Genomic DNA, 19,822 nt, shown 5'->3' on the forward strand with positions numbered 1-19,822 from the left:
AATCAAATCAATTCATCCTTGAGTCTATGCAAACTTATTTTTGTTGCCACATTTGAAGAAATTCCCACCAGAGGTTCCTGAGATATTACGTTCACAAGACTGTGGTGAACAGACAGACAGACGGACAACCTGAAAACATATCATCCATGTGATTAAATAATTAGGCAATTAAATAATTACAGAACAGATGGCCCAAAAATAAACTCTAAAGGGATATAATGGTAATTTGTTGGCAGTTGTTTAAACCTGTTGGGTATCTTGGTGGAAATCCCTTGTTTTTTTCCATAATCACACTGAAACATCTCTAATAAAAATCCCATTGTGGATTCACCTTTGAAGGATTGTGGTTTCACCCTCTTGTGGTGTATTTGTCTACTGTCACGAAAGGAAACAAAGAACAAAGATGGCTCCAGCTGCTCTGGGGCGACAAAAAACCTACCCTCAGGCAAGTCCTCCCTTTCCAGTTGTCTATGTCACAAAACAAAATATAGAAGCAGCAAAAGTAAGCACTTCCAATAAGTAAACAGCTAGCCTACAATGAATTATATACTGTAAATAGAAAATGAATAGCTTCTTGACTTTGTTTTATCATTTACCTGTAGAGAACAAGAGGTGCTGGGCAGTAATCACACCGGAGATTACATCCGTAAACCGACACCGGTGTCCCTGTGAGCGAGCTGGAAGATAAGACATCAGACGTTGTCTGTCCTTGGAAAAGAAGACTGTGACATCCTGACTGCTGCAGGTACACACTGGGTCCAATACTTATTAATTCACATTTGAAAACACATTTCACATAAGGGTCATTTTTAAAAGGCACAAAAGCCTCTAAAATATAATTCCTTACATTATGATGTAATTTCCTTTTTTCAAACAACAGTGCAAACTCCAGAGGTTCAATTTACTGTTCATACAAAAACATTCACCCTAGCAGTCTTGCTTGAAACACGTTATAATCAAAACTGTTGATGAATAAATTTCTGTTGATCAACTATTCAATTAATCAACAACTAATTGTTCAACCTATTCAAAATGTCTAAAATAACTATTGCAAATTTATTGTCATTTTAAAACTTAGTATTTAAGGTGGTCAGGCTGAGCTTATACTATATATGTATTATATTATTACTTAATTATTTTAACCAGCAATCAAAACAAGTGCACAACAATGTGCATAACAGAGTGAATAAGCTCCAGATCATGGAGTAAAAGTTCAGCTGAATTAATTGCCATCAGTTGGTTATTATTATTATTATTATTATTATAATATAACTTATATTTGACAAGTTCCCACATTTCATCATATAATCAAAGAAACAATTTTTGTCCTAAACACATTTGATTTATGAGCAGGCGACAGGACAGGGTAAAAAATAACTGCATGGTAACTGAAAACCTTGAGGAACAGAAGAGTCACACACCATCAAGTTGTAGCTATGTTTATTACATCCCTCTGTAAGGGCAGACTTAGCAGTGGCCCTTCCAACAGACAAAGACAAACTCAACACACAGCCTGGTTTTAAATTAGTCCCCAGTTAAGTTTCTGCCCCTCTACAGGTGCTGTTGACTGACAATGTAGAAGGCTCACATTCTGGCGTACCGTCCAACAATCTGATGAGCCATAGACGCACATGTTCATACATGTACTTTTTACAGTAAATTAAGACTAAAATGTAATTGTAACTTGACTGTCTCCAGGATAAACTCATTAATGTCCTTTATAGCTGCTTAAAAATGCACATATTCCAGTTAAGTAATTGGTTGTATTCATCATTTTGAGAATACAGAAGTCACAAGCATAACACTGAAAAGAAAAAAAAAAGAAAACGTAGAAAGTCAAGATTTCCAAAGTAAAAGGTGAACAGTCCTGTACCCTGTGGGCTCGTGGGGAGCTCCGTCTGATTGAGAGAGAAACTCAAAGTTTGACAGCTATTCCAGGCTAAGGTCTTATTACGTCACCTATCCAGTGCTGCTACATACGTACTTTGGGACACAGTCACTCTAACGTTCAGACACATATCTATGCACACAGCTATCACAAATCCAGAAATTGATCAGTAGGCCCGTGAGAGGAGTGTAAGATGGATAGCATGAAATGTGAGGAGGGGTAAAGGACAGAGGGTAGTGCAAGGTGAATGGTCTAGCCCTTGACGGGTGAAATTCTGCACTTAACACTTGGATGCACTTTTTCCCTACCCAAAACGCTGTGAAAAACACATGCACAGTTCAAAGCTGTGGGTTGAAAGGGTTCAGGGGTGGGGTTGGTGCAGTCAGCTGGAGAGGGCCCACCCGCTCGGGAAGCTGCCACAGCAAAAAGCCCAGACACAAAGAAAGCCAGCAAAGACGCTCCCAAAGTCAGTGCTCTCATTCTCACACACACACACACACACACACACACACACACACACACACACACACACACACACACACACACACACACACACACACACACACACACACACACACACACACACACACACACACACACACACACACACACACACACACACACACACACACACACACACACACACACACACACACACACACACACACACACACACACACACACACACAGCTGAAGTTACAAAAGTCTAAAGTTTAGATAAACCGTCATAGTCACATCTTGATCTATGCCTTTGCTTCGCACGCAACTTCCTTTTCTTCATTCTCAACATCCATCTCGTTGACGTTCTCCTTGCTCTCACTCTTCACCTTCTTGGCTTCTTTCTGTTGATGGGGAGAGAAAAACAACAAGTTCACTTTTCAGTTCGTCTCTTTGACAATCTAAAAGCATGCATCTCCTCCCCTCGTGTGGTGGTTTTAGAAAACACAATCCTTCACCTTTGAATCCCTCTCTGCAAACTTCTGGAACATGTTGGCGTAGATGCGTTTGTCCTTCTCGTGCTGCTCCTTGATACATTTCTGACAAAGACCCACCTGACAGAACATAATGAAAGAGTGGTCAGACAACCATAACACAGATACAATCACAAGATATGTCTTAAGATTATTATTATTATTATTTTTTCTTAAAGATTATCTTTGGGGCTTTTCCCTTTATTTTTTTAGTGACAGTGGATAGACATGAGAGGGGAAGAGAGATGGGGGGATGACACCCAGCAAAGGAACGCAGATCGGATTCAAACCCGGGCCGCTGCAGGACTCGGCCACCATGGGGCGGACGCTCTTACTGGGTGAGCTAGAGGCCGCACCATGTCTTAACACATAGGTCATATCACCCACCTCTATGAAATAAGATTTAATCACGGTATTACAAGATAAAAAGGGAATTCCACTCAAAATATGATTCTACCTCTGTTCACTTGTTAACACTTGCAATGTAAAGGAACATATCCTATAGAAAAAATAATATTTGAATATGAAATATAAATGCAAATTAGGTTGTAGGCCTACATGTGTATTGGGAGAAGTAGCCTGCCCCATGATGTGAGTTAATTAGTAAATGCAATGTGATTTATTCTCAGAGTTAATAGAAGTTGTTTTAAGTTGTGAGTGAACTGTATTGCTGAGTAACCTGGATCTGGGCAATAAAGAATATATATATATTTTTATAATTTTATCAGTTTTAATATTTAAAATTGTTTTTCCCCATCTTGAACAAAGGCACCATAACTTTTGTGATTTAACCCAACTGTACCAACCAAACTGGGAATTACATTACACTTGAAGAATATACATCTTTGAAGAAACCCAAAGCTGACATAACCTTTTACTTCTTAACCCACATAAGGAAAATAACACTATTCTTCTAGATGTTTTGTCTTGCAACTGTGACTATCCCACTGGATTCACACAGGAGAAGAATGACAATCCTTGTGCGAGGAAGAGCCTATCTGTTCACGATTATATAAATATTCAAAAACCAATAAATGATAACTAGGAATGTTTAACGTTAGCCTTTGTTACTGTATGAAATGTTCCCACCCACTTAGTGTTCGCGACTGGTAGCTTCACACCGAGCAAATGAATGCAGCAGCAACAGTCTATGGGTAGATCGCGCAGGAGACAACTAAGTCATAGCTGGTTTGTAATTTGGTCATAAAAAAAAGTATCTTGCCGTTCCTAAAATCTGATGATTTCAGAGTCAGCTATTACCAGAAGAAGTTCCCTGAAACTTTGACATTTTGCCAGTTAGACAATTTCATTGAAATCTTTATGTAAATCACCCTTTCTTTCCCTCTGATATCGTTTTCTTCCAGTTTAGCAAGCTGCATTATAGAAACATCATCAACGCGCCTCGCTTGTTGTGAGCACTCAGCACAATGACTGGCTACATTTACACATCGATACACGCATGCAAGTCTCGGCACCACAGCTCTGGACAACCTGCTGGAAAAGCCCTGCAGGCACAGAGACCACCCAGCTCACCGTCCGACACCTGCACACTGGCTAGCAGGATGACCAGCAGAGAAGACCTCAATCTGTGTTCAATTAATTCAAGTTAATGTTTACAAACTTCACCTGGCTATGCAGTCCCGCAGGGTCAGCAGGAGACGGGTCAAATGATTTCTCTGTCCTGATGAGCTACTCGGTAGTCATGAAATGGTCTTGTTAGATTGACCTCATATTTTCCACCTTTTCCTTGATGTTTACATCCAAAAATGTGACCGGCCAGTGGACTAGCTAGTAGTGATGCAAATTAAGAGTTTGTTTCTTACCGAAAGCCAACCCTCATTAACCTTCAAGCAGGGAACAGAGTCCCAGTTTACCCATCTGGGAGGCTTTGGCATAAGCAAACGTTTGCGTGTAACTAGCAGTTAAAAAGTAGACTGCATTTTTCTAGCTAGCACAGGCTATTAGAGTTGGATTTTTGTAAAATAGACAATTCAGCATACATTTTGCATAGCTGCCGGAGACGTGATGTCTGCGTCTTCTTGAACAATACGGGCTTGATCTGAGATTACTCAATCTGAGATCACACATCAGTCTTTGTTCTAGGGAGCTGGCAAGCCATTTGATGTCCAATCCAACTGATTCGGACATTTGCGTTCTCACATACAGATTCGCCAGTTAATGTCTAGATACATTTTTAAAAGGTTTGAAGTGCATGTGTGAAAGGGGCTTAAGATGGCAACATGGGCCTGTTTCACTGTTGATGATAGCACAATACATATAGCTAGATCTCACAGCAAAATGAGTCTTAACTTTACAAAAAGGACATTCATTTCTATCTTAACCTTTTTAGGATTTGTAACAAACTCATTATGAAAGAAGTTGAAATCTTCCTTAAAGACACATACCTGGGTCTTGGCAGCCTTGTTGGCAGGATACAGTTGAACAACCTGCTGGAAGTCATCTTTTGCTCTGTCATATTCCTTCATACCAAACAGTGCCTCTCCTCTTCGGAACAAAGCCTTCTCATTAGATGCATCCAACTCCAGAGCCTAAAATTAACAACAGAGCATAGTCACAGGTTTACAGTAAGGCACACACACTCAGCAGGGGTGGAAAATGTTTTGGTTTTTGAAAATTGTTCTCCCAATTCTTGGCAATCACAGAAAACAAAAACTGAACAATGTTACTAAGTAAAATAAAAAAATATTTTGATTTCCCCCTCCACCCCAGATGTGCTTTTATCCAAAAAGTTAGTTGGGCCATCTCCAATAAACCTCCTTCAATGCACTATCCAAATGGGAAAAAAGAATCTACACATTATCTATTACATTTAGGCTGTTATATCATTTTTTATCACTCTCTTGTTTACTTTGTGCTGTACCCATCACACTGTCTGTTACAGTGGGCTAACAGTTCATGGGTAAGGCTTATAGGTATGAATTGAAGGATAGACAGACAGGAACTCCTTCCATTTTGGTTACATGTGTAAAAAACAGATGGTAAATACCTTGTCACAATTTTCTAGGGCTTGGCTTGGCTCCTGTAGCTTAATGAAGCACATGGCCAAGTTCAGATGAGCCGCTAGCCGCAATGCTTTTGCGTTCTTCTCGTCCTCCTCTGACAAACCTGATTCATGTTCCAGCCATGACACAATCCTTTTGTACTGCACTGAAGCCTGCTTGTATTTTCCCTCCTGAAGCACATGAAATCAGTACATTAGAAAATATGAAAAAGTATGTCTTAAAAAGTCTCTTTATAGCTATGTTCTTTATCAATACCCCACTGCTCACCTTGAAATACTGTGTTCCCTTTTCTTTGACAAGGCTGCTCTGTTCCAGCTTCTCTACCGTGTTCATCTCCCATGATTCCTTAGCCTACAGAAAACCAAACACACAATAACTTCTTAAAAGGGTAAAAACATTGCTGTACAACTTACATGTAATTGGCAAAATGAAGCCAAGTTGTGTTTGCAACTCAGCAGCAAGATTTGTTTACCTTCTCAAAGGCTGTCAGCTTGATTTTGTACTGAAGTGTGGCTCCGGCAGGAATGTTATACTTTGCATTGCCTGCATTCCCAAAGCCATATCTACAAATCAAAGACACATACCATTAATAATAAGTTTGAAATAAATGCTGTATTATTGGTTGCAGTTTATCTTAAAACAGCATTGGAGTGTGATTTTGTATTTTCTCAAGGAGATTGGATGATTGGGTAGCAGAAGTTCTTCAGTTTTTGTCATATCACTGCGTAGAACTTTTGGAGCTTGTTGGCCAAATTTCAGTCAATGAGTCTAAGCACTGTAATTGTTTGAACAAAACATTTAGAGAGGATCTGATGATGATCTGATAAAAGAAAACATAAAAAACAACTATCACAACACAAAACTTTAAGTTAGGTGTCAGTCGATGTGATCATACTTAGGCTTAATATTGAAGAGTGCCTCCTCTCCCTGCTCCATAGACATAATAGCTTTCTCCACTCCAACTGGCAAGCCAAGACCCTCTCCATCTCCAATCTCAAACTTCAATTCTCTCTCGTCAAATACACGTCCCTCACAGATACCCTCCATAGTTACTGAAAGGGGTTGAAAAATGCTGGGGTTAGCTGGTGTTACAAGTCAGACCAAATCAGACTGATTTAGCCACAAAGATGTTAACATGCATTAGACAGACAGTTGAGGGAAAGTGACAGCCGAGGACAAGCAATGCAATTTCAAATCTAGTTTATATCAAAATCATTATTATAAATGTAGCAGCATATTATAAGCAAGTACATTTCTTAAATTTTAGCAAAGAAAAAGCCATGTCTGGATGTGTTACCGTCAACAGTAGCTCCTTCATTAGGCTTGGAATATCCCTGCCCTTTAGTGATAATACGATGGATGATTCCTCCATCCTCTTCATCAGTTATGTCCTCACCTCGAAATTCAAACAGTTCCACCTACAAGTGCGCAGACGTGTAAATGAATATTCTAACACCCATAAACGGTCATGGTTTACAGTATTTTAACCATACACACACCACGAAATACAGTTTTAAGTAGGGCTGGGCGATATGGGGAAATTCAAATATCACAATATTTTTGACCAAATACCTCAATATCAATACCGCAGTGATATTTTAGTGTTGACTATTGGTAATTTCACAAAACATTTACGAAATGAGATTTTTGATAAGTAATCATAAGTAATGTGGATATAATGACTAAGTGGGTAAAGGCAAATGATACAACAGTCTGGTAAGTTCAGAAAATGACATCACTTTACTGTCATGCAGCCTTTAAAACCAGGGAAAGACACCAGTTAAACCATATTCGATATCCAAAATCAAAAAGACGATATCTAGTCTCATATCACAATATGGATATAACATTGATATATTGGCCAGCTCTGGTTTAAGGTACTGGTTATCACTGATGCTTACCTCAAAAACAAGAGTGGCATTGGGTGGTATCTTGGGTGGACTTCCTGCAGATCCATAAGCATACTCCGGCTTACAGATGAGCTGGCACAGCTCCCCCACTTTCATTGTGGCAACGCCAATGTCCCATGCCTTTATAACTTGACCTAAACACAAAGAAAACTGATTACCAACGCTGGCTGTGGAACAATGACAGATGATTGCTTATATGTCTGCTAGATATGAAACCAACCTTTGCCCAACTCAAAGGAAAACTTCTCTCCTCTATCCCTGCTTGAGTCAAAATGAGATCCATCAAGAAGTGTGCCCACATAATGTACAAACACTTTGTCACCGGTCATAGGCAGCTCTGTGCCTGTGCCTTCCCTTTTCACCAGCTGGGAGAAAAGACAGTATGAGGAGAATTTATCAGAAAACAGTAAGAGTTTAAAAAAAAAAGAAGTAATTTTAGCAAAAGAAATGCCAAGCCAGCTCCATACATTTCTGCAGTCAAGTACTTTGCATCATGAGAGGTAATTAAAGCTGTCAAATATTTCTGACTTAAGGTGAGTGTTTGAGTGACAGAGAGTGAGAGAGAGAGAGAGAGAGAGAGAGTGTGAGAGTGTGAGAGTGTGAGTGTGTGAGTGTGTGTGTGTGTGTGTGTGTAAGTCTGTCCATTGCTTCAGAGCCTTCTAGAAATGTGTGTGAGTGTTTGAGTGACCGACCGAGAGTGAGTGAGTGTGTGTGAGTGTGCCCATTGCTTCAGAGCCTTCTAGAAATGTGGACGGTTGAAATTATCCATGTTTTTGACACTCTGGCAAGAAGTTAACGTTAGCTATGAAACCAATGGTAGGAACAAGATAAATAGCGTTACGGAGTTATCTACAGCTTGCATTCCCTGTTTTTGTAATAACAGTGAACGCGACAGGCTATTGACAACAGCTAACGTTAGCCTATCCGAATGCGTAGCTAGATAAACAACAATCAGCCAGCTAGCTAACCACTCAGCTAGCTGGATTAATATAGCTACAGTACCAAAACATAACTTAACGTTACCTTTAAAACACCCCCGTCTTTCTTTGGTGTAATGTCCTCACCCTCCATTGGGATGGTGTGTTGTCCTTCACCTGTCTGCTCCTCTGCAGTCATTGTCATGTAGCAGATATCAGCTCCTACTCTTCTGAACTGCACCACAATTGTAACTAACACTGGCTAATAGTAGTGGTGGCTAAGCTAACTAAATACTTCTCAAATCACGCAAAGTGCAGCAAGTACTGATCAACGTCGAGGCTAGCTGGATAACAAACGTTGGTTCAAGCTTTCGTTAGCTTTACTTAACGTAAATGCAACTGTCAATAAAATACACGTTAACTTCACAGTTTCCAACTAGCTGCGCTGAGACTGTGCTACCGTTGTGCACCGGACACGCTTTTATACGAGTGAAATATAAGATTTCGGTTAGGTTACTTCAAGTCCACGTTGTCTTGCAGTCTGGCATCTAACAAGCGCTTAAAGAAGGGCAGAGAATTTTCCAGACATAGAGGACTGAACCCGCGTTGATGGACGTTAGTTATACCAAATACGCATCTCCCGGAAAGGCGGTGCACTAACAAAGAGCAGTGCAGCAAATGCATCATTTACAACATAGTGTGCCTTCACGTAGATAATAAATAGTGTACTTTGTTCAAATATTATGAAAAAAACATAATAATCCAATTAAAGGCAGAACCATGCATTGTTTGCACATAGACCCGTCAACGCAACCACACCATTGACTTAAAACATGCACTCTTGTGTTATCTTGCTCGCTATTGGTCAGATTCGGTCCCCACTGTTGTCTGTTGGCGCGGTTGTTGAATAGCCAAGAGTTAAACGTAAATCTCCCTTTATAAGGAGATCTGGAGGTAAGAAGTTGTCATATAGCGATCGTGTCTTTAAAGATTTGAAGACAGCAACTAATAAGGTGATAGGTTATAGTTAGCTAGCTATAGCTATTCATTCGAGACAGCTAACGTTAGCGATACAGTTTTCGTTTTAAAGACATGCATTGACAACCTTTAATGCTAGCTACTTGACAGAACATGTAGTGGACGAACTGGAAAGCTCTTAAGTGAAATGATTAGTTACTCGTGGTAAATTGACCAGCATCGGAAATTCGTCAGTACTTTTGGGTAAGATGGATTGATCATTCTGCACGAAAGCAGAATCCAATCAGAAAGCAGAATTTGTCTCCTGTCTGCGTTCTTAGTGTTAGACACAACATCACTATCAGGAGTTAGGGCTTGTAGCTAAAGTTAATACAGTCCAGTCTAAACACTGTGTGGGCTGTTCAACAGATGCTCACGATGAACATGTCTAAACTGAAATGTTTTTTTGAGTTAACCCTTGTGTCAGCTTCCAGGAGAGGTTCACGAGCATGGAGAATGGCAGAGTCCAATTTCCATTTCCCTACCAACCCTATAACATCCAGGAGCAGTTTATGAAAGCCTTGTACAGTGCACTTGACCAGGGCAAAGTTGGGATTTTTGAAAGTCCTACTGGAACGGTGTGTATGTATGCTTAAGAGAAAGTACAGCAGAAGCTATTAGATTTTATTGCTAATTTTGTGTATGTGCTTCAATCCAGGGTAAGTCTCTGAGTCTGATTTGTGGAGCGCTGAGCTGGCTCACAGACTATGAAGAGAAGAGGAAACAGGAGGCAGCTGCTCTGCTGCATGATGGAGAAGCAATTATTTCCACATCTACTGCTCAGTCCTCTAACAGCAGCTCCTCAGCAGAGCCTGACTGGATCACTGATTTTGTTCAAAAAAAGCCAGAACGGGATTTGGTGTCAAAGTTAAAGGTAAGGATGTCAGTGTTTTTCAGATGTGACCTTGGTGTGGATCTCTAGGAATTTTGGCTTCACACTTGCTCTGCCTTTGAATAATATTGGATGTTTTTTTTTGTGTCAGGACGAGGAATCAAAAAGAAAGAAGAGGGAAGAACGATTAGAAATGATCAGGAACAACGTTCAACTAAAGTATGCAATGAAAAGAAAAGTAAGTGATCTTACACAGTGGCACTTTCAAGAGCCCAGGTATCAGAAATGTATGAAAAAGATGTACAATCACTGTAAGTCAAGTCTACAACTGAAACAACATGAAAAGTATTTGTGTGTGTCTCCTGTAGAGCTGTGAAGATGATGAGGCATACAAATTACTCCAGCTCAGTAAAGAGGAACAAACGGAGACACAAGGAGATCAAGAGGATGAGGAGCTTATCATCCCAGAATATGAGAGCGATGACGAGTCAAAGACCAGGAGCAGGTGAGGGCAGCCATTGATTGGTTACCAATCGTATCAAAAGATACATCACAGTAGAGCTGGGCAATATGGAGAATATCAAATATCCCAACATCTTTGACCAAATACATTGCTATCAATATTACGGTTTGACTATTGGTACTTTCAGAAATATTTAAACAATGAGATATTTGCTAATTATCATCAATAACGTGGATATAATGACTATGTCGGTAAAGGCAAATAATATAACAGCTAGAACAGTCTGGTAACGTTTAAAAATAACATCACTTTACTGTAATGTTATCTTTAAAACCAGAAAAAGACAACGCTTTGTCATATTGCAATGTTCCAATATCCAAAATGTCAGATGTGATCTAGCCTCATGTATTGATATATTGCCAAGCCCTGCATCACAGTGGCAGACAATGACAGAAGGGTACATTTGCTCTCATGCTCAGATTTTGTGGTGCTGAAGATGACTCAGACGACGACCTGGTTGAAGAACATATTACCAAGGTGTGTACTAAGAGTTGGGCTGGGTACCAAATTCCTTACTTTTTAAGGCAATTGCCTCTGATAAATGCCTCGTCATTCAATACACAATTTCAATACTTAAGGAGTAAGTCTCATCAGCGTCAGTGGGCCAATAAGCACACAGCATGCTTCTACCAAGATCTAATGATGTTTGTGATTGGCTGTCTAACATTACATGTCGTAGAGACAAACAGGGACAACTCTACATTACACACAGAGGCTTGCATAGTATGTTTTTGGAGAATAATACAAAGATTTGTGCTGTAATGTGTAATGGTATTTCTTTCTTTTGTTTTATACATTTTGTAACAAACAAAGTATTTTTTTGGAACCGTTATCAAATATTTTTTAATTCTACCCAGCCCTAACTAAGAGAGACATTTCACATTGTAACTGTACCCATAGAGGGTCTTTTATTTATATATATATATATATATATATATATATATATATATATATATATATATATATATATACTCGCTCATCGACGCAGCGGGCCAGGGTTCAACTCCGACCTGCAGCCCTATGCTGCATGTCATTCCCCCCTCTCTCTCCTCTTTTGTGTCTTCTGTCGTCCTATCAAATTAAATGCTGAAAATGTCCAGAAAGAAAATAAATAAATACAATATAATAATAATGAGTGTCACACATTACCCTGAAGTGAGGCTTTATACATATACTATGTTCTCAGATTTACTACTGCAGTCGCACTCACTCCCAGCTAGCCCAGTTTGTCCATGAGGTTCAAAAGAGTCCCTTCAGCAAGGACATCAGTCTGGTCACCCTTGGCTCACGGCAGGTATGTGACGCACGCACGCACACACACACACACACACACACACACACACACACACACACACACTCTCGCACACACAATTACATGGCTCAAGATTTTAATTAAAATGCTAATTTGAAGGGTGTACAAAAACAATACATTACAACTAAATTTAGATCCACCCTACACAAGACTTGGCGTTAAACAGGAATTGTTACTTGTATTCAATCAGTAAAATCATAATTATTAAACATGGCATCTGACAGTATAACATAAAACTGTACTTTTCAGAATCTTTGTATCAACGAGGAGGTGCGTCGGTTGGGCAGCATCCAGCACATTAACGACCGCTGCATTGAGATGCAGAAAAACAAACATGGTGAGAGCCCCTCACACTCTAGCTCCAGAACTACTGATCTTACAGAAGATTTCACAGATAACTTCAAGCTTGTAAGAGATTTGCAATTTTCAAAATTTCATTTAACCTTTTTATTTTAATTAGGAAAGCTTCATCAATTAAAAACCTAATTTCAGGAGTGTCGTGATCAAAGATAGGCAGCAATAAAATGTGTTGCAGGCAAATAACATTAAGGCTCTTACACACCAACCTGACGACCGACCAATACAATCTGTATTGTCACCCAAAAAAATTAAAACCGGAAATGAAGGAAAATCTCTCTAGACCTAGTAAACACAAAGCACGCTGTTGTCAGTCCATGTTTTCATCCGAGAGTGTTGATAGTAGTCAAGAAGAATTGTTGTTATCATTACTTGCTGAACGGAAGAAACACAACTGCTAGTAAGAGGAAGATACTGCCTTTGTCAGCTCCGGATTCGCTAGTCAAGCGCTAGCAATCCACCAATCAGAATGGCCATTTAGTCCGACTGCCCACTGGCCGATTCAAAAAGTCAAAATGACCACAATGGACGCCGATTGCAAGGAACACACCAAACCGACTCGAGTCACCGACCTCGCCATAATGTCTGACGGCTGATGATTGTGTTGGTGTGTCAGAGCCCTAGGACAGACATCACAAAACATGCCACAAACCAGAATTAAACACAAATGCCATTATAGAATAACGAATCACATTTCTATAAGATAACTGTATAAGATAGCTGTCTAAAAACATAAAAATAATTAAGAACAGTTTTGCTTTCAACGCTACCTTTTCTGCCATTTTGTAGAAAAGCCACAACATGAAGAGGGTGCAAAACGTAAGCGAGGCCAAGCAAAGAGTGTGTGTCCCTATTATAAAGCTTCAGCACTGCAGCAGATGAGGGATGACATTCTGGGGACAGTCCACGATATAGAACAGATGCTGAAGCTGGGTAGAGAGAAGCATTCATGTCCTTACTACGCCACACGGCTCGCTGTTCCCCCTGCACAGGTAACACTGCCCTCTTTGTACTCAGTTCATCCATTCCTGTGTTTCATGGAAGAACATTTTTCCTTAATGTCTTTAAAGTATGTTTAGTTAGTCATTACCTTTTTAGAAGCCAATTTTAAGTTTGAGAGTCATCTGTAAGGCCGATGTTTATTGTGTCTGCATAGTTGGTGGTGTTGCCCTATCAGATGTTGCTTCATGAAGCTACAAGGAAGGCAGCAGGGATCCAGCTGAAGGGGCAGGTAGGATTAGATGTAACGTTTTATTCTATCTTTGGTTTTTCTGTTCAGTAATTGTCAGTATTATCATGGAAATCAAAAAGAATAATAATATTTTATATTTGAAATGCGTGAAATACAAATACCACTGCAGTTAAACTTGAGCACTGAAGCCCAAAAAAAAAACAGGTGAATAGATGAAGCAAACAAATATGTTATCACTTTTGTAATGAAAACACCTACCACCTGCATTATAAGTGCACAATATATTAATCAATAAATATAATAAATGAGACCATAAACAACATACAATATGTGGCTTCTACAACCCTATTACTAAAAAAAACTATGTTTCATGAGTAGTTTAACCTCTTTAACCTTTGGCATGCATCAATAATATTTCCCGGAGGCGTAGCTCGGAATGTCACACCCGAGTTGAATGCATTTACAAGTCAAAGTTTTCTTTGTTTTCATCAGCTCCATGCAGGTTAGCCATTGTTGGTGTAAATGATGTAAATGATGATTGTGTGATCAGTTTCAGCAACTTGAAGGGGAATTGAGTTGTCATATTACTGATAGCAGAAATGTTTTTGGAGTATATACAGTATGTATTATTTTATTTAAAAAATTTTTTACAGGTGGTGATCATAGATGAAGCTCACAATCTTAGTGACACACTGTCTTGTATACACAGTGCAGAGCTCAACGGAGCTCAGGTAAAGAAATTCATACACAACATGTACAAAATGGGATTTAAACTATGCATGTTCCCTTCAGTATACTGAATTGTGAATCTTCTACAGCTTTGCCGTGTCCACTCGCAGCTCACCCAGTATGCTGAACGCTATAAGTGAGTATAAACACAAGGTCACACAATGCACTCAATCAGAAATTCAGTATTGTCCTCCACCCTCCTCACTCTTGTTGTTTATGTTTTCATAACATCAGGAGCAGACTGAAGGCAAAAAACCTGATGTACATCAAACAGATTCTGTTTGTGATTGAGGGGCTTGTCCGGGTGCTGGGAGGTGAGTTTTTGATTATTATTGCCAGTCTGCATGATGGGTAGGAAGGGAAATTGCTGGACAAGTCCAATTATGATGTAAATGTTGTCCTTGCAGGAAAGGTGGGGCAGAATCCACAGAGCCAGACTACACAAACAGGTTAGTAAATACAGTAATACACACACATAAACACACACTAATACACATCTGAGAATAATAATTGTTTCCCTATCTTTAGGAACTGAAATGCTCTCCATCAACAACTTCCTCTTCAATGCTCAGATCGACAATATCAACTTGTTTAAGGTAGTGTTAAATGTTAAAATTGCTTCTAAACACCATATTCATTCTGCAAACTCTGATTTGTTTTCAATGTCATTTCATGTTAGTTAAAAAGATACTTTGAGAAGAGCCTGATCAGCAGAAAAGTAAGCGTTTAATATATATATGTATTGATTTATGCACCGTATGAATATTGAGTGATCCACTGTAAAATCGAATAAATCTTACACGTAAATTCACACGGCAGCTTGGTGGCTTCGTGGAGAAGTACGCAGGATCAGGTGTGAGTGTGCACACTCCGAGCTGCTCCAACAAGGAAAACCGACGCACTGAGGGCTTAAATCGCTACCTTCAAACACTACAGAGCAACCAGAGCACTTCAGGTCAGAGGGCCAATTTAATTACTCCCTCCCACAAATTAAAATCAGCATTGCAGACATGTGACATTATGGTAGCAACATGACAACAACAACAACAATGTATTGAAAGAAACGGGATCCTGTTCAGAAAAAAGACAAATAAACTTAATTTCAGAAGAATTTGGTTATCATGGAACTACAATGTTGGATGTTTGGAAATTCTCTTCCCACTGAATAGACATTTTACTACTTTACACAGACTAATTACTTTTGCAGACAGTACCTACAATATAACTACTACTATAAACATCTTCCACATGTCCTTGTTTGTAAAGTGCACAGGCAAGAGAATAGATATCATGTACAGTATGCTGTTATCAAACTGGAAGATTAGCATGTTCAGAGGGTTTATGGTTAAGCTAAATCTAAGTTGCATGTGCAGATATTATTTTCTTTTAAAACCATACCCATGCCCCTCACATCCAGTCATTTCTTACACTTTGGCATTTTGCAATCAACACACTCTGAATAATGTAGCATCCCTCTGGTTTTCTACCGTGATTTATCTATTCCGTAATGCTCCCATGTGTGCAGCTTCTTCAGTAGACCAGCAGGGGTCAGAGACAGAGAAAGTGCTGTCTGCATCTCCCATGATGCAGGTGGAAGGTTTCTTCATGGCTCTCACCAACAGCAACACTGACGGCAGAGTGGTGGTGCACAGACAAGGTACAGTTTAAAAGAAAAAAACACAACTCCAAATAAAAACCAGTATTGAAATTAAAGTGATTATAAAATACCACTTCTTTTTTAATGTCCAGGTACTTTGTCGGAGAGCAGTGTCAAGTTCCTGCTTTTGAATCCAGCGGTGCACTTTGCTCAGGTGCTGAAGCAGTGCAGAGCAGTCATCATTGCAGGAGGAACCATGCAGCCTGTAAGTTATATTAAATCCACTAAAAATAAACTAAGGCTTTGTTGTGGAAGAGTTGTATCATTCTGAAAGATGTGATATGTAGGTTTCAGACTTCAAACAAGAGCTACTGTTTTCTGCCGGAGTGGGAGAGGAGCGCATCACTGAGTTTTCCTGTGGTGAGTGTTGCTTTATGGAGTTTCTCTTTTTCTGCTTTTATAATGCACTCTCTCTTGATGTGTTTATCAATATTTCTGTGTGTGGGAATTTTTTTAAATTAATAATATACTGTATGTCTTGACAAAAAAATCAAATAACTTATTTTTGCTTAATTTTCTGTTGGGTTATGCATGCAGATTGACTAGATATATAAGAATAATTACAATAAACTGGCACCTGTTTCAAGTGATTGAGGTGACAGATTATTTCAGAACTGATAAAAATGATGCTATCTTGTGAACTAAACCATTAATTAATTATCCATCCACTGTATACAAGCATTAAATCCGGTACTAAGGATCCGTTAAACATTACATTTGCTGCCTGTCATTGCACAGGCTGTATTTTTGCTTATTGAGCTATGAAGATTGTTGTGTCAAAAGCCACCTGAACAACACAGGCACAGAAAATGAAAGAAAGACTTGGACAATTAACATGTTCTCAGATTTACAAGATCTATGAAATATGAACACAACTCAGAAGATTGGTCCATGATGATCCAATGTTCACTATGTATATGCATAGATTAGAAAGTCTTAGTTGTGTTTAATACTGCATAATGTGCTGTCAGAACTATATTTTATATAAAATAGTTTTTATTTGATCATGTAAAATTATTTATGGTTTGAGTTGTTTTATTTAAATCAATATAACTTTTTCCCCGGTAACTTTGTCTGTAGGTCATGTTATTCCTCCCGAGAACATTCTTCCCCTCGTCTTGTGCAGCGGTCCATCCGGTCAGGAGCTAGATTTTACTTTTCAAAACAGAGACTCTCCACGCATGGTAACAGACTCACACATGCTGTTTTGTTAGGTACTTGCTGTAATATCCTTGAACGTAGCTACAAGCACTCCTGCTATTGTGTGCTTGTTGACAGATGGACGAGACAGGGCGCATTCTCTCCAACATTTGTAACGTGGTCCCAGGCGGGGTTGTGTGCTTCTTGCCTTCGTATGAGTACCTGAGGCGGATTGTTTCGCACTGGGAGGCCAGCGGTGCGCTGACTCGACTGGCTAACAAAAAGAAGGTACATCACCACACTAAAAAGCTGTCTTTACCCCACCTTAACTCAAGGGTGGCACATTTCAAGGGAATGATTCTTAAAGTTAATTTTCCCAACTGTCTATAAGCTATCGCAATTACTTTCTCAGATCTTCCAGGAGCCAAAGAAAGCCAACCAGGTGGAGCAGGTGCTGAGCGAGTTCTCCCGCTGTATCCAGGTGAGATTTACTGGTCAAACATCAGCCCTCATCACCAACATTAATAATCCGTGCCCTCTCCGAATGATACTCACATGTGTTACTATGTGCATGTCTCTTCCTTTTTGTTAGAGGTGTGCTGTGGATGCCGGCGGGCTCTCAGGCGCGTTGCTGTTCTCTGTGGTCGGAGGAAAGATGAGCGAGGGCATCAATTTCTCTGATGACCTGGGCAGGTGTGTGTAATTTGTGAGCACATTGACAGCTTTTAAAGGCTTATTTGAAAACACATCATGGAGCTATTTAAATCAGACAAAGTCAGGCAGTTTAAATATTTGTAAAACCCACAGACCATAGGGTGACCACTAGCATTGATTTATGTTTAACAAGAAATAAAGACGGAATGTGTAGACACAAGGTTTCTGCCTGACAGTAAAGATATGGTACTCAATTCTCTTTTCTGTGTGCATATGGTGGCAGGTGTGTGGTGATGGTGGGAATGCCATATCCCAACATCAAATCGCCAGAGCTGCAGGAAAAGATGTCTTATCTGGACAAACACCTGGTGAGACTCCTAACTTTCCACATAGGTTTCACTGAATCCACAAACCTGGCAAGACAAATAAGGTCACAGGAGTGCTGAGACGAAGCTCATCGTCTCTTTTTTACATTCGTTTGTTAGATTCACAGTGGAGGGAGGAGCCCCGGCCAAGCACTAATAGAAAACCTCTGCATGAAGGCTGTCAATCAATCCATAGGTAATGATGCAATGCTCTTGACTACAGATATGATAAAAAAAACAAAACGTAAACAATTATTGATTTCATAACCGGTAAGATAATATAATTGTTTTTAATACATATATTTGACTTAATTTGCCCAAAGGAAGAGCTATCCGTCACCGTGGTGACTATTCCTCCATTGTAATGTGTGACAGACGTTACTCTCGACCTGCTACGCTCTCTAAACTCCCCGTGTGGATCAAAGATCGCACCAGCACACACACCACTTTTGGTCCTGCTTTTGCTGCCTTACGGAAGGTGAGAAGCAAGTATTCATGTACCCATGCTCAAACCATGGTATCATGACTAAATCCTATTCATCTGTTGTCTGTATATTCTTCTTTCCTAGTTCTTCCTGGAGAAGAAGCAGAAGCAGGTGTAGTGTCACTTGCACTGGGCTCAATGGACATTTCCAACGACAGCGGTTAGGAAGAACTTGAGGGAGACTCAGTGCAACAGCGGCCACTGTGAAAGTGTAATGTGTTCAAATTACTGAAAATTATTAGAATGCCTCTGTAATCCGTTCCTTATCACAAGAATGCCACAGCCCTTTATATGCTGCTTTGTGTTTACATTTTGAAGCCATCAAACCTTTGACTGCTCCTGGCTGGAGTTCAACCAGGGCGACTTTTTTTTTTCTTTCTGTATGTCGTTTTACATTTCAACTTTCTTATCTTGCCTATTTCTTGTGTTCTGTTTTGGCTTGAATATCTCTGGTTTAGAGAAGTGAAGATGAATAAGAGAATAATGTATACGTATTTGATGGCACACTGCAGACAAAGCCCGCTAGGGGCATTTATCAGATTGACTCAGATGTATCAGTCCTTCAATGTCTTCAAATTCAGTCTGGAACCTGTTACAGATGTTTAAATTCAGTATGTTGAGATGAAATACTGAAGCAGATACTACACAGATATCAGACAAAGCACCATCTTAGGAATTCATGTGACTGATTTACCCTTGAAAAAGATATTAAATATATAAAGCATTCAATGGGATATCATTTAAAAATTACTTTTATTTTTATTTTTCTAGTTAGTGAAATGAAATTCAAAGTGTTCTAATAATATTATGAAAATGTTTTACAATGAATAAGATTATCAATAAATTGTTTT

General features: G+C 39.4%; 2 protein-coding genes across 7 annotated transcripts; one reads left to right on the forward strand and one right to left on the reverse strand.

Moving 5' to 3' along the window:
- Positions 1-1,647: 1,647 nt before the first annotated feature.
- fkbp4 (FKBP prolyl isomerase 4) lies at positions 1,648-9,085 on the reverse strand. 4 transcript variants are annotated; one of them, XM_034878861.1, is made up of 12 exons: positions 8,816-9,085; positions 8,013-8,157; positions 7,784-7,926; positions 7,180-7,300; positions 6,778-6,934; positions 6,355-6,445; positions 6,150-6,233; positions 5,867-6,052; positions 5,265-5,408; positions 2,845-2,940; positions 2,578-2,730; positions 1,648-2,417 (listed from the first exon to the last, which is right to left on the reverse strand). In XM_034878861.1, exons 1-11 carry the CDS (start codon positions 8,912-8,914, stop codon positions 2,632-2,634), a joined length of 1,365 nt encoding a protein of 454 aa, XP_034734752.1. In that variant the 5' UTR covers positions 8,915-9,085; the 3' UTR covers positions 1,648-2,417; positions 2,578-2,631. The 4 variants fall into 4 exon arrangements, with proteins under 4 accessions (XP_034734752.1, XP_034734751.1, XP_034734754.1 ...); XM_034878860.1 differs by having other exon boundaries at positions 1,648-2,421; XM_034878863.1 differs by having other exon boundaries at positions 1,648-2,369; positions 2,535-2,730.
- Positions 9,086-9,552: 467 nt separating this feature from the next.
- ddx11 (DEAD/H (Asp-Glu-Ala-Asp/His) box helicase 11) lies at positions 9,553-19,741 on the forward strand. 3 transcript variants are annotated; one of them, XM_034878857.1, is made up of 28 exons: positions 9,553-9,663; positions 10,154-10,304; positions 10,385-10,600; positions 10,710-10,796; positions 10,927-11,063; positions 11,501-11,558; positions 12,268-12,375; positions 12,643-12,730; positions 13,540-13,742; positions 13,907-13,981; positions 14,596-14,673; positions 14,761-14,807; positions 14,906-14,985; positions 15,079-15,120; positions 15,200-15,267; positions 15,351-15,389; positions 15,491-15,626; positions 16,197-16,328; positions 16,421-16,533; positions 16,616-16,688; positions 17,409-17,512; positions 17,607-17,756; positions 17,881-17,949; positions 18,061-18,161; positions 18,406-18,490; positions 18,608-18,683; positions 18,811-18,965; positions 19,057-19,741. In XM_034878857.1, exons 2-28 carry the CDS (start codon positions 10,176-10,178, stop codon positions 19,087-19,089), a joined length of 2,682 nt encoding a protein of 893 aa, XP_034734748.1. In that variant the 5' UTR covers positions 9,553-9,663; positions 10,154-10,175; the 3' UTR covers positions 19,090-19,741. The 3 variants fall into 3 exon arrangements, with proteins under 3 accessions (XP_034734748.1, XP_034734747.1, XP_034734749.1); XM_034878856.1 differs by having other exon boundaries at positions 10,161-10,304; XM_034878858.1 differs by lacking the exon at positions 9,553-9,663 and adding an exon at positions 9,699-9,930.
- The last annotated feature ends 81 nt before the right edge of the window (positions 19,742-19,822 follow it).

This window comes from Etheostoma cragini, chromosome 8 (genome assembly GCF_013103735.1).
Source record: "Etheostoma cragini isolate CJK2018 chromosome 8, CSU_Ecrag_1.0, whole genome shotgun sequence".
Lineage (NCBI taxonomy): Eukaryota > Metazoa > Chordata > Actinopteri > Perciformes > Percidae > Etheostoma > Etheostoma cragini.